General features: G+C 63.5%; 1 protein-coding gene across 1 annotated transcript; it reads left to right on the top strand.

The window, feature by feature from the left end:
- Positions 1-1,408: 1,408 nt before the first annotated feature.
- FBXO46 (F-box protein 46) lies at positions 1,409-8,455 on the top strand (the record flags this gene model as incomplete). The annotated part of the gene is given in 6 exon segments (XM_080364704.1): positions 1,409-1,484; positions 3,723-4,615; positions 4,618-5,238; positions 5,240-5,651; positions 5,654-5,951; positions 8,338-8,455. Coding segments are annotated over 5 exon segments (1,548 nt in total). The 5' UTR covers positions 1,409-1,484; positions 3,723-4,516.
- Between the last annotated feature and the right edge of the window lie 3,689 nt (positions 8,456-12,144).

Genomic DNA, 12,144 nt, shown 5'->3' with positions numbered 1-12,144 from the left:
TGGGTGCTGGGGGGGGTCCTTGTCATGTTTGGGGTCTTGGGGGGGGTCCCTGTCACCCATGGGTGCTGGGGGGGTCCCAAGGGTCCTAAAATCCTTTAGGTGCTGGGGGGGGTCCCAAGGGTCCTAAAAGCCTTTAGGGGGGGGGTCCCTGTCACCCATGGGTGCTGGGGGGGTCTCAAAAGCCTTTGAGTGCTGGGGGGGGTCCTAAGGGTCCTAAAAGCCTTTAGGGGGGGGTTCCTGTCACCCATGGGTGCTGGGGGGGGGTCCCAAAAGCCTTTGGGTGCTGGGGGGGGGGTCCTTGTCATGTTTGGGGTCTTGGGGAGGTCCCTGTCACCCATGGGTGCTGGGGGGGGTCCTAAGGGTCCTAAAATCATTTGGGTGCTGGGGGGGGGGGTCCCAAGGGTCCTAAAAGCCTTTGGGGGGTCCCTGTCACCTATGGGTGCTGGGGGGGGTCCCAAAAGCCTTTGGGTGCTGGGGGGGGGGTCCTTGTCATGTTTGGGGTCTTGGGGAGGTCCCTGGCACCCATGGGTGCTGGGGGGGGTCCCAAGGGTCCTAAAATCCTTTGGGTGCTGGGGGGGGGTCCCAAGGGTCGTAAAAGCCTTTGGGGGGTTCCTTGTCACCCATGGGTGCTGGGGGGGGTCCCAAAAGCCTTTGGGTGCTGGGGGGGGGTCCCAAGGGTCCTAAAAGCCTTTAGGGGGGGGTCCCTGTCACCCATGGGTGCTGGGGGGGGATCCCAAGGGTCCTAAAAGCTTTAGGGGGGGGGGTCCCTGTCACCCATGGGTGCTGGGGGGGGGTCCCAAAAGCCTTTGGGTGCTGGGGGGGGGGTCCTTGTCATGTTTGGGGTCTTGGGGAGGTCCCTGGCACCCATGGGTGCTGGGGGGGGTCCCAAGGGTCCTAAAATCCTTTGGGTGCTGGGGGGGGGTCCCAACGGTCCTAAAAGCCTTTGGGGGGGCTCCTTGTCACCCATGGGTGCTGGGGGGGGTCCCAAAGGTCCTAAAAGCCTTTTTGGGGAGGGGTCCCTGTCACCCATGGGTTCTGAGGGGGGGTCCCAAGGGTCCTTGTCACCCATGGGTGCTGCGGGGGGGGTCCCAAGGGTCCCTGTTACCTTCGGGTGCTGTTGGGGGGGGGGGTGTCCCCCTAAAGAAACACGTGTGACACCCATGAGTGCCTCCTGTGACGTCACGGATCCGGGAGGTGTCATTTTGGGTGGGTGGGTGGGTGGGTGACCGAGCGGCCCCAATGGCCCCCGCGCATGCGCGGAGCCGCCGCGCGGACTACAACTCCCATCACCCCCCGCGGCACACGCGCGGCGGCTTACGGCCCCTCCCCTTGGGAGCGGACTACAACTCCCAGCGTCCCCCGCGCGGCGCTTGCGCGGGAAAAGACGCAGCGCGGCCATCGCGCCTGCGCAGAGGAGGCGGAGGGGGGGGGGCACCCCGGAAGCGGCGCGAAAAGGCGGAGCGGCCGCACCCGGCACCTGCCCGGTGAGCGGGGGAGGGGCGGCGGGTCCGGGCGGGGCCCCGGGGGGTGGGGGGGGGTGGGGAGGGTGGGGGGGGGTGAGGGGGGGGATAGCGCGGGGGGGGGGGGGGAGCGACCCCCGGAGCCACCGGGGCCCGTTGGGCCGCGGGTCTTGGGGAATAGGGGGGGGGGGAGGGGGAGCGGCGTCTCCCACTCGTCACATACACAGGGGGGGGGGGTACGTGGGTCCCCCCCCGCCATGTGACAGCGGCTTCGCGACACCACACAAGGGGCAGCGATTCCGTGACCCCCACCCCCCCCCCCCCCCCCGCCCCCCCCAAACATAGACACCCCCCCCCCCCCGCTGCCCCGCGTGGGACTGTCCCCCGCTGGCCACGCCCCCCCGCGCCGAGGCCACGCCCACACAAGCTGTCCGCCCCCCCCCAAGCGCCCTGTGCGCCGTCCATATATGGGCATGGCTCGAACGCCGCTCTCTGATTGGCCACCGCCTGGCGCGCTGCAGCCTATCAGCGAACGGCTACGGCCCGCCGGGCGTTAAAAGGGGCGGGGCTGGCTTTGCCGCTTTAAGGGCCGGACGCGGTTCAGCCGGTGAGGGGGCGTGGCCTCGGGGTTGGGGGCGTGGCCTCGGGGGTTGGGGGCGTGGCCTGGAGGGCGAGGGGCGGGGCGTGCAGGTGAGTGTGCAGCTGCGGATTGTCCCCATAGTGTCCCCATAGTGTCCCCAATAGCCCCATTGTGGCCCCAGATTGTCCCCACCAGCCCTGTGCTGTCCCCATATTGTCCCCCCAGCCCCATATTGTCCCCCCCAACCCCATATTGTCCCCGTATTGTCCCCATATTGTCCCCATATTGTTCCCATACTGTCCCTACCAACCCCATAGTGTCCCCAAACTGTCCCTATACTGTCCCCACCAGCCCCGTATTGTCCCCACCAGCCCCATATTGTCCCCAAACTGTCCCCATATTGTCCCCACATTGTCCCCATATTGTTCCCATATTGTCCCTACCAGCCCCATATTGTCCCCCCAGCCCCATATTGTCCCCATAGTGTCCCCATATTGTCCCCAAACTGTCCCCATACTGTCCCCAGGACCCCAATACTGTCCCCATATTGTCCCCATAGTGTCCCCATATTGTCCCCATACTGTCCCCACCACCCCAGTACTGTCCCCATATTGTCCCTACCAGCCCCATATTGTCCCCTTATTGTCCCCAAACTGTCCCCATATTGTCCCCACCACCCCAATACTGTCCCCATATTGTCCCTCCAACCCCATATTGTCCCCATATTGTCCCCAAACTGTCCCCATACTGTCCCCAGGACCCCAATACTGTCCCCATACTGTCCCTACCAACCCCATAGTGTCCCCAAATCGTCCCCATATTGTCCCCAAACTGTCCCCATACTGTCCCCAGGACCCCAATACTGTCCCCATATTGTCCCCCCCAACCCCATATTGTCCCCAAACTGTCCCCATATTGTCCCCAGGACCCCAATACTGTCCCCATATTGTCCCCCCCAACCCCATATTGCCCCCAAACTGTCCCCATATTGTCCCCACCACCCCAATACTGTCCCCATATTGTCCCCCCCAACCCCATATTGTCCCCAAACTGTCCCCGTACTGTCCCCAGGACCCCAATATTGTCCCTATATTGTCCCCATATTGTCCCCAAACTGTCCCCATACTGTCCCCAGGACCCCAATACTGTCCCCATATTGTCCCCCCCAATCCCATATTGTCCCCATATTGTCCCCATATTGTCCCCAAACTGTCCCCATACTGTCCCCACCACCCCAATACTGTCCCCATATTGTCCCCCCCAACCCCATATTGTCCCCATATTGTCCCCAAACTGTCCCCACCACCCCAATACTGTCCCCATATTGTCTCCCCCAACCCCATATTGTCCCCATATTGTCCCCAAACTGTCCCAGTACTGTCCCTACCAGCCTCGTATTGTCCCCTTATTGTCCCCATATTGTCCCCAAACTGTCCCCAGGACCCCCAATACTGTCCCCATATTGTCCCTACCAGCCCCATATTGTCCCCATATTGTCCCCAAACTGTCCCCGTACTGTCCCCAGGACCCCAATATTGTCCCCATATTGTCCCCATATTGTCCCCATATTCTCCCCAAACTGTCCCCAGGACCCCAATACTGTCCCCATAGTGTCCCCATATTGTCCCCATATTGTCCCCAAACTGTCCCCAGCCCCCCTAACTCTCTTCTCTCTCCTCCAGGCCTGGACCCATCCCCGGCGTCCCCAACGTCCCCAACGGTGTCCCCAACGTCCCCAACGTCCCCATTGTCCCCATTGTCCCCATTGTCCCCATCATCCCCATTGTCCCCATTGTCCCCATTGTCCCCAACGTCCCCATCATCTCTAATATCCCATTGTCCCCCATTGTCCCCATCGTCCCCATTGTCCCCATTGTCTCCATCGTCCCCAACGTCCCCATTGTCCCCATCATCCCTAACGTCCCATTGTCCCCATCGTCCCCATTGTCCCCATAGTCCCCATTGTCCCCATTGTCCCCATCAACCCTAACGTCCCATTGTCCCCATTGTCCCCAACATCCCCATCAACCCTAACCTCCCATTGTCCCCATTGTCCTCATTGTCCCCATCGTCCCCATTGTCCCCATTGTCCCCATCATCCCTAACGTCCCATTGTCCCCATTGTCCCCAACATCCCCATCAACCCTAACGTCCCATTGTCCCCATCGTCCCCATTGTCTCCATTGTCCCCATCAACCCTAACGTCCCATTGTCCCCATTGTCCCCAACATCCCCATCAACCCTAACGTCCCATTGTCCCCATCGTCCCCATTGTCGCCATTGTCTCCATTGTCCCCATCAACCCTAACGTCCCATTGTCCCCATCGTCCCCATCATCCCCATCAACCCTAACGTCCCATTGTCCCCATTGCCCCCATTGTCCCCATCATCCCCATTGTCCCCATCGTCCCCATCACCCCCACCATCCCCATTGTCCCCATCGTCCCCACCGCCCCCCACCCACCATGCACCCCTGATGGATCCCAACCCCATCCCCCACCTCCACCTCTGGTGCCCGCGCCCCTTCGGCACCTACACCCCCAACACCCCATGTCCCCCCCCATACCCAAACACCCCCCGATGTCCCCAACGCCGCCGACGACGTCCCCCCCAACCCAACGGCGCCGCCCGCCGGACGACGGGCGCGTGTTATTGGACACCTGGTACGTCATCAAACCCGGCAACACCAAAGAGAAGGTGGCGTTCTTCGTGGCGCACCAATGCGGCGCCACCAAGGTCAAGGGCAAGGTCAAGGGCAACTGGGCCACCGACAGCTCCAAGGCCAAACGCCGGCGCCGTTGCCACGACCCCCACAAAGGTGACGCCAACGGCGACGCCAATGACGCCAATGACGACGCCAATGGTGACGGCGATATGGCCGACTTGATATCGGTAGCCGACATGGTGGCGCTGGTGGAGCGCCGCGCGGCGCTGGCGCTGCAAACCTTCCCCCGCACCGCCCCGGATCCCAAAGCACCCAATGGTTCCGATTGCAACCGCGTCGCCGAAGCGGTGGCGCAATTCGAGTCGCGCCACCGCGGCGCCGCCGCCGTGTCCCCCCATAACGGCTTACGGCAATCCGGCGGCGCCGACGGCGAGGTGCGCATCGCCTTCCGCATCGCCGAATCGGCTCCGAGCGCCGCGGGACGAGCCAAAGATAAGATCACCTGCGATCTGTACCGCTTGATATCTCCGGCGCCGCGCGGCGCTTCGCGTGATAATCCGGACGCCGGCGCCGCGCGCAACGACGCCAACGTCACCCGCCGGTTTCCACGTGGACGTGGTGGTGACCGGCGTGGTGGATCAATGCGTCTTCTTCGGCAACGACAGCGCCAAGAAGGCGACGGAGGAAACGGTGCGTCTACCCAACCGCGACGAACCGGCGCCGCCGCCGCCGCCACCGGGCGAACTGTTCGGCGTCAGCGCCGAAGCGCCGGTTGACGACGCAGACGGGACGCGCGGCGACCCGGCGTTGTGCCGGTTGTACCGCCACGTGTCGCACGACTTTTTGGAGATCCGCTTTAAGATCCAACGGCTCTTAGAACCGCGGCAATATATGTTTCTCCTCCCCGAGCACGTCATGGTGAAGATATTCGGCTATTTGCCCACGCGAGCGTGGCCGCGCTCAAGTGTTGTTGCCATTACTTTAAGTCGATCATCGAGACGTTCGGCGTTCGCGGCGCCGATTCGCGGTGGAGCCGGCACCCGTTGTACCGCGATGACCCGTGCAAGCAATGCAAGAAGCGCTATGAGAGGGGGGACGTCTCGCTGTGCCGTTGGCACCCCAAACCGTATCACCACGATCTACCCTATGGACGGTCCTATTGGATGTGTTGCCGGCGCGGTGATAAGGAGGCGCCCGGGTGTCGCGTGGGGTTGCATGATAATAATTGGGTGCAGCAAGAAGGGAGGTGAGGGGACGTTTTGGGGACGTTTGGGGACGTTTTTGGGGATGTTATGGGGTGGGGGGCGCCGCGCGGTGGGTTTGGGGAAGAGGAAAGAGATGTGGAAATGTGGAGGGTTGTGGTTGTGGTGTTTGGGGGGTGGTTATGGGGTGGGTTGTCACCAATGGGGTGACGTCTATATTGTCACCAATGTGGGTGACGTCGTCATTGGGGTGACGGCAAGGGGGGGACATCGTTGTCACCAATGGGGTGACATGGTCATTGGGGTGACAGCAAGGGGGGGACATCATTGTCACCAGTGGGGTGACATTGTCATTGGGGTGACCCCAAGGAGGGGACATCATTGTCACCAATGGGGTGACATCTCTATTGTCACCAATGGGGTGGTATCGTCATTGGGGTGACCCCAAGGAGGGGACATCATTGTCACCAATGGGGTGACATGGTCATTGGGGTGACCCCAAGGAGGGGACATCATTGTCACCAATGGGGGTGACATGGTCATTGGGGTGACAGCAGGGGGGGGACATCATTGTCACCAATGGGGTGACATGGTCATTGGGGTGACACCAATGGGGTGACATCTCTATTGTCACCATGGGGGTGACATCATTGTCACCAATGGGGGTGACATCTCTATTGTCACCAATGGGGTGACATGGTCATTGGGGTGACCCCAAGGAGGGGACATCATTGTCACCAATGGGGTGACATCTCTATTGTCACCAATGGGGTGGTATCGTCATTGGGGTGACCCCAAGGAGGGGACATCATTGTCACCAATGGGGTGACATCTCTATTGTCACCAATGGGGTGGTATCGTCATTGGGTGACACCAAGGGGGTGACATCATTGTCACCAATGGGGTGACATGGTCATTGGGGTGAAGCCAAGGGGGTGACATCTCTATTGTCACCAAGGGGGTGACGTTATTAGGGTGACGCCAATGGGGTGACATCGTTGTCACCAATGGGGGTGACACCGTTGTCACCAATGGGGTGACGTCTATATTGTCACCAATGGGGTGACATGGTCATTGGGGTGACGCCAAGGGGGTGACATCATTGTCACCAATGGGGTGACATGGTCATTGGGGTGACGGCAAGAGGGTGACATCATTGTCACTAGTGGGGGTGACACCATTGTCACCAATGGGGCTGACATCTCTATTGTCACCAATGGGGGTGACGTTATCATTGGGGTGACCCCAAGGAGGGGACATCATTGTCACCAATGGGGTGACCATCTCTATTGTCACCAAGGGGGTGACGTTGTCATTGGGGTGACGCCAAGGGGGGTGACATCATTGTCACCAATGGGGTGACATCTCTATTGTCACCAATAGGGTGACATTGTCATTGGGGTGACCCCAAGGAGGGGACATCATTGTCACCAATGGGGGTGACATCGTCATGGGGGTGAACCCAAGGGGGTGACATCTCTATTGTCACCATGGAGGTGACATCATTGTCACCAATGGGGGTGACATCTCTATTGTCACCGATGGGGTGACATCGTCATTGGGGTGACCCCAAGGAGGGGACATCATTGTCACCAATGGGGTGACATCTCTATTGTCACCAAGGGGGTGACGTCATCATTGGGGTGACCCCAAGGAGGGGACATCGTTGACACCGTGTGACCACGCCCCCTAGTGTCCCTCGCCCAATCAGCATCGTTCTCATCACCCGCGCAGGCCCCTCCCTTCCCGCTCCCGTGTGACCACGCCCCCTGGAGTCCCCTCGCCCAATCAGCATCACTCTCCTCACCCGCTCAGTCCCCGCCCTCCCGCGGAGCCCCCGCTCCCGTGTGGCCACGCCCCCTAGTGCCCCTCACCCAATCAGCAGCGCCCTCATCACCCGCTCAGGCCTCCCCCTTCCCGCTCCCGTGTGACCACGCCCCCGACAGTCCCCTCGCCCAATCAGCATCATTCTCATCACCAGCGCAGCCCCCGCTCCCGTGTGACCACGCCCCCTAGTGTCCCTCGCCCAATCACCATCATTCTCATCACCCGCTCAGGCTCCCCCCTTCCCGCTCCCGGCTGACCACGCCCCCTAGTGCCCCTCACCCAATCAGCAGCGCCCTCATCACCCGCGCAGGCTCCGCTCCCGTGTGACCACGCCCCCTTGTGTCCCTCGCCCAATCAGCATCATTCTCATCACCCGCTCAGGCTCCCCGCTTCCCGCTCCCGGCTGACCACGCCCCCGAGAGTCCCCTCACCCAATCAGCAGCGCCCTCATCACCCGCGCAGGCTCTGCTCCCGAGTGGCCACGCCCCCGAGAGTCCCCTCGCCCAATCAGCAGCGCCCTCATAACCCGCGCACGCCCCCCCCCTCCCGCGGAGCCCCCGCTCCAGGTTGACCACGCCCCCGACAGTCCCCTCGCCCAATCAGCAGCGCCCTCATCACCCGCTCAGGCCCCCCCTTCCGCTCCCGGGTGACCACGCCCCCAAAATCCCCTCACCCAATCAGCATCATTCTCATCACCAGCGGAGACTCCGCTCCCGGCTGACCACGCCCCCTAATGTCCCTCACCCAATCAGCATCATTCCCATGACCCGCGCAGGCCCCGCTCCCGGCTGACCACGCCCCCTAGGATCCCCTCACCAATCAGCACCACTCTCCTCACCCCCTCAGTCCCCGCCCCGCCCGCGCCATGCGGAAGGGCTCCGGCGGCTCCCGGCGGGCTCGGGTCGCGGGTTCGGGTCCCGGGTCCTCCCCGTGGCCGCCGCCGCCTCCGCCGCTCCCGGGACCCGGTTCGTTATGGGCGCGGAGCCGCCGCCGCTGCCCCCGGGCGGTGCTGCTGTCGGTACCGGGGCTGCTGCTGCTGCTGCTGCTGGTGCTGCTGGTGCTGGACGGACTGTGGCCCCGGGAGCGGCCGGACGGAGGGACGGTGAGTGGGGGGGGGAACGGGAAGGGGAGGGGGAAGGGGAAGGGGGGGGGGGGGAAGGAGGGGGGTGGGGGGGAGGTCAGGATTGGGCCCCCAAAACAGGGGTCGCCAGACACGCTTGGGATCCCCAAACACACCCAGAGCCCAACATGGGAACCCCCCCCACACCCAGGGACCCCCCCCCAAAGCCCATCATGGGACCCCAAAGCCCATCATGGGACCCCCCCAGGGACCCCTAAAGCCCATTATGGGACCCCCCCCCAAACCCCTCTAGTGCCCCCAAACCCCATCATGGGACCCCCCCCAAGGGACCCCAAAGCCCATCATGGGACCCCAAACCCCACCATGGGACCCCAAACCCCCCTAGTGCCCCCAATCCCCATCATGGGACCCCAAAGCCCATCATGGGACCCCCCCCAATGGATCCCCCCCAAACCCCCCCAGGGACCCCAAACCCCATCATGGGACCCCCCCCATGGACCCCCAAAGCCCATCATGGGACCCCAAACCCCATCATGTGACCCCCCCAGGGACCCCCAAACCCCCCCCAAGTGCCCCCCAAACCCCATCATGTGACCCCCTCAGGGACCCCAAACCCCATCATGGGACCCCCCCCATGGACCCCCAAACCCCATCATGGGACCCCAAACCCCATCATGGGACCCCCCCCCATGGACCCCCAAACCCCATCATGGGACCCCCAAACCCCATCATGGGACCCCCCAGGGACCCCTAAAGCCCATTATGGGACCCCCCAAACCCCATCATTAGACCCCAAACCCCATCATTGGACCCCAAACCCCATCATGGGACCCCCCCAGACCCCCCCCAAGTGCCCCCTAAACCCATCATGGGACCCCCCCAGGGACCCCAAAGCCCATCATGGGACCCCCCCAGGGACCCCTAAAGCCCATTATGGGACTCCCCCCAAACCCCCCTAGTGCCCCCAAACCCCATCATGGGACCCCCCCAAGGGACCCAAAGCCCATCATGGGACCCCAAACCCCACCATGGGACCCCAAACCCCCCTAGTGCCCCCAATCCCCATCATGGGACCCCAAAGCCCATCATGGGACCCCCTCCAATGGATCCCCCCCCAAACCCCCCCAGGGACCCCAAACCCCATCATGGGACCCCCAAGCCCCATCATGGGACCCCCCCAGGGACCCCAAACCCCCCCCAAGTGCCCCCAAACCCCATCATGGGACCCCCCCCAGAGACCCCCAAACCCCCCCAGGGACCCCAATCCCCATCATGGGACCCCCAAGCCCCATCATTGGACCCCTCCCAGGGACCCCCAAACCCCCCCAAGTGCCCCCAAACCCCATCATGGGACCCCCCAGGATCCCCCAAACCCCCTCAGGGACCCCCAAACCCCATCATGTGACCCCCCCCCATGGACCCCCAAACCCCATCATGGGACCCCCAAACCCCATCATGTGACCCCCCCAAGGACCCCCCAGGGACCCCCAGACCCCATCACGGGACCCCCCCCTTGGACCCCCAAAGCCCATCGTGAGACCCCAAACCCCATCATGGGACCCCCTCAGGGCCCCCCAAACCCCCTCCAAGTGCCCCCCAAACCCCATCATGGGACCCCAAACCTCATCATGTGACCCCCCCCCAAACCCCCCCAGGGACCCCCAAACCCCATCATAGGACCCCAAACCCCATCATGGGAACCCCCCCAGGGACCCCAAACCCCATCATATGACCCCCCCAGGGCCCCCCAAACTCCCCCAGGGACCCCCAAACCCCATCATGGGACCCCAAACCCCATCATGGGACCCCCCAGGGACCCCTAAAGCCCATTATGGGACCCCCCCAAACCCCATCATTAGACCCAAACCCCATCATGGGACCCCCCAGACCCCCCCCAAGTGCCCCCTAAACCCCATCATGGGACCCCCCCAGGGACCCCAAACCCCATCATGGGACCCCAATCCCCATCATGGGACCCCCTCAGGGACCCCCAACCCCATCATGGGACCCCAAACCCCATCATGGGACCCCAAACCCCATCATTGGACCCCCCCCAGATCCCCGAGACCCCCCCCAAGTGCCCCCCAAACCCCCCCAGGGACCCCCAAACCCCATCATGTGACCCCCCCAGGGCCCCCCCCAGACCCCATCACGTGACCCCCCCCTCTCCCCCCCCCTCCGCAGCCCCCCCGCTCCGCCCCCTCCCTGCGGGAGCTCGTGGGGCGGCTGGACCCCCCCCGGCTGTGGGGCCGGTTCCTGCGCCCCAAACCCCATCATGGGACCCCAAACCCCACCATGGGACCCCCCCCAATGGATCCCCCCCAAACCCCCCAGGGACCCCCAAACCCCATCATGTGACCCCCTCCAAACCCCCCAGGGACCCCCAAACCCCATCATTGGACCCCCCCCAATGGATCCCCCACAAACCCCATCATGGGACCCCAAACCCCATCATGGGACCCTCCCCATGGACCCCCAAACCCCATCATGGGACCCCAAACCCCATCATGGGACCCCCCCCATGGACCCCCATACCCCATCATGGGACCCCAAACCCCATCATGGGACCCTCCCCATGGACCCCCAAACCCCATCATGGGACCCCAAACCCCATCATGGGACCCTCCAGGGACCCCTAAAGCCCATTATGGGACCCCCCAAACCCCATCATTAGACCCCAAACCCCATCATGGGACCCCCCCAGACCCCCCCCAAGTGCCCCCTAAACCCCATCATGGGACCCCCCCAGGGACCCCAAACCCCATCATGGGACCCCAAACCCCATCATGGGACCCCCCCAGGGACCCCCAACCCCCCCCAGGGACCCCCAAACCCCATCATGGGACCCCCCCAGGGACCCCCAAACCCCATCATGGGACCCCCCCAATGGATCCCCCACAAACCCCATCATGGGACCCCAAACACCATCATGGGACCCCCCCCCCAAGGGCCCCCAAAACCCCCCCAGGGACCCCCAGACCCCATCATGTGACCCCCTCCAAACCCCCCAGGGACCCCCAAACCCCATCATTGGACCCCCCCAATGGATCCCCCACAAACCCCATCATGGGACCCCAAACCCATCATGGGACCCTCCCCATGGACCCCCAAACCCCATCATGGGACCCCAAACCCCATCATGGGACCCCCCCAGGGACCCCAAACCCCATCATGGGACCCCAAACCCCATCATGGGACCCCCCCAGGGACCCCCAACCCCCCCCAGGGACCCCCAACCCCCCCCAGGGACCCCCAAACCCCATCATGGGACCCCCCCAGGGACCCCAAACCCCATCATGGGACCCTCCCAGGGACCCGCAAATCCCATC

Source organism: Nesoenas mayeri, assembly GCF_963082525.1.
Source record: "Nesoenas mayeri genome assembly, contig: SCAFFOLD_182, whole genome shotgun sequence".
Classification (NCBI taxonomy): Eukaryota; Metazoa; Chordata; class Aves; order Columbiformes; family Columbidae; genus Nesoenas; species Nesoenas mayeri.
This window is presented reverse-complemented; position numbering and strand designations above follow the sequence as displayed.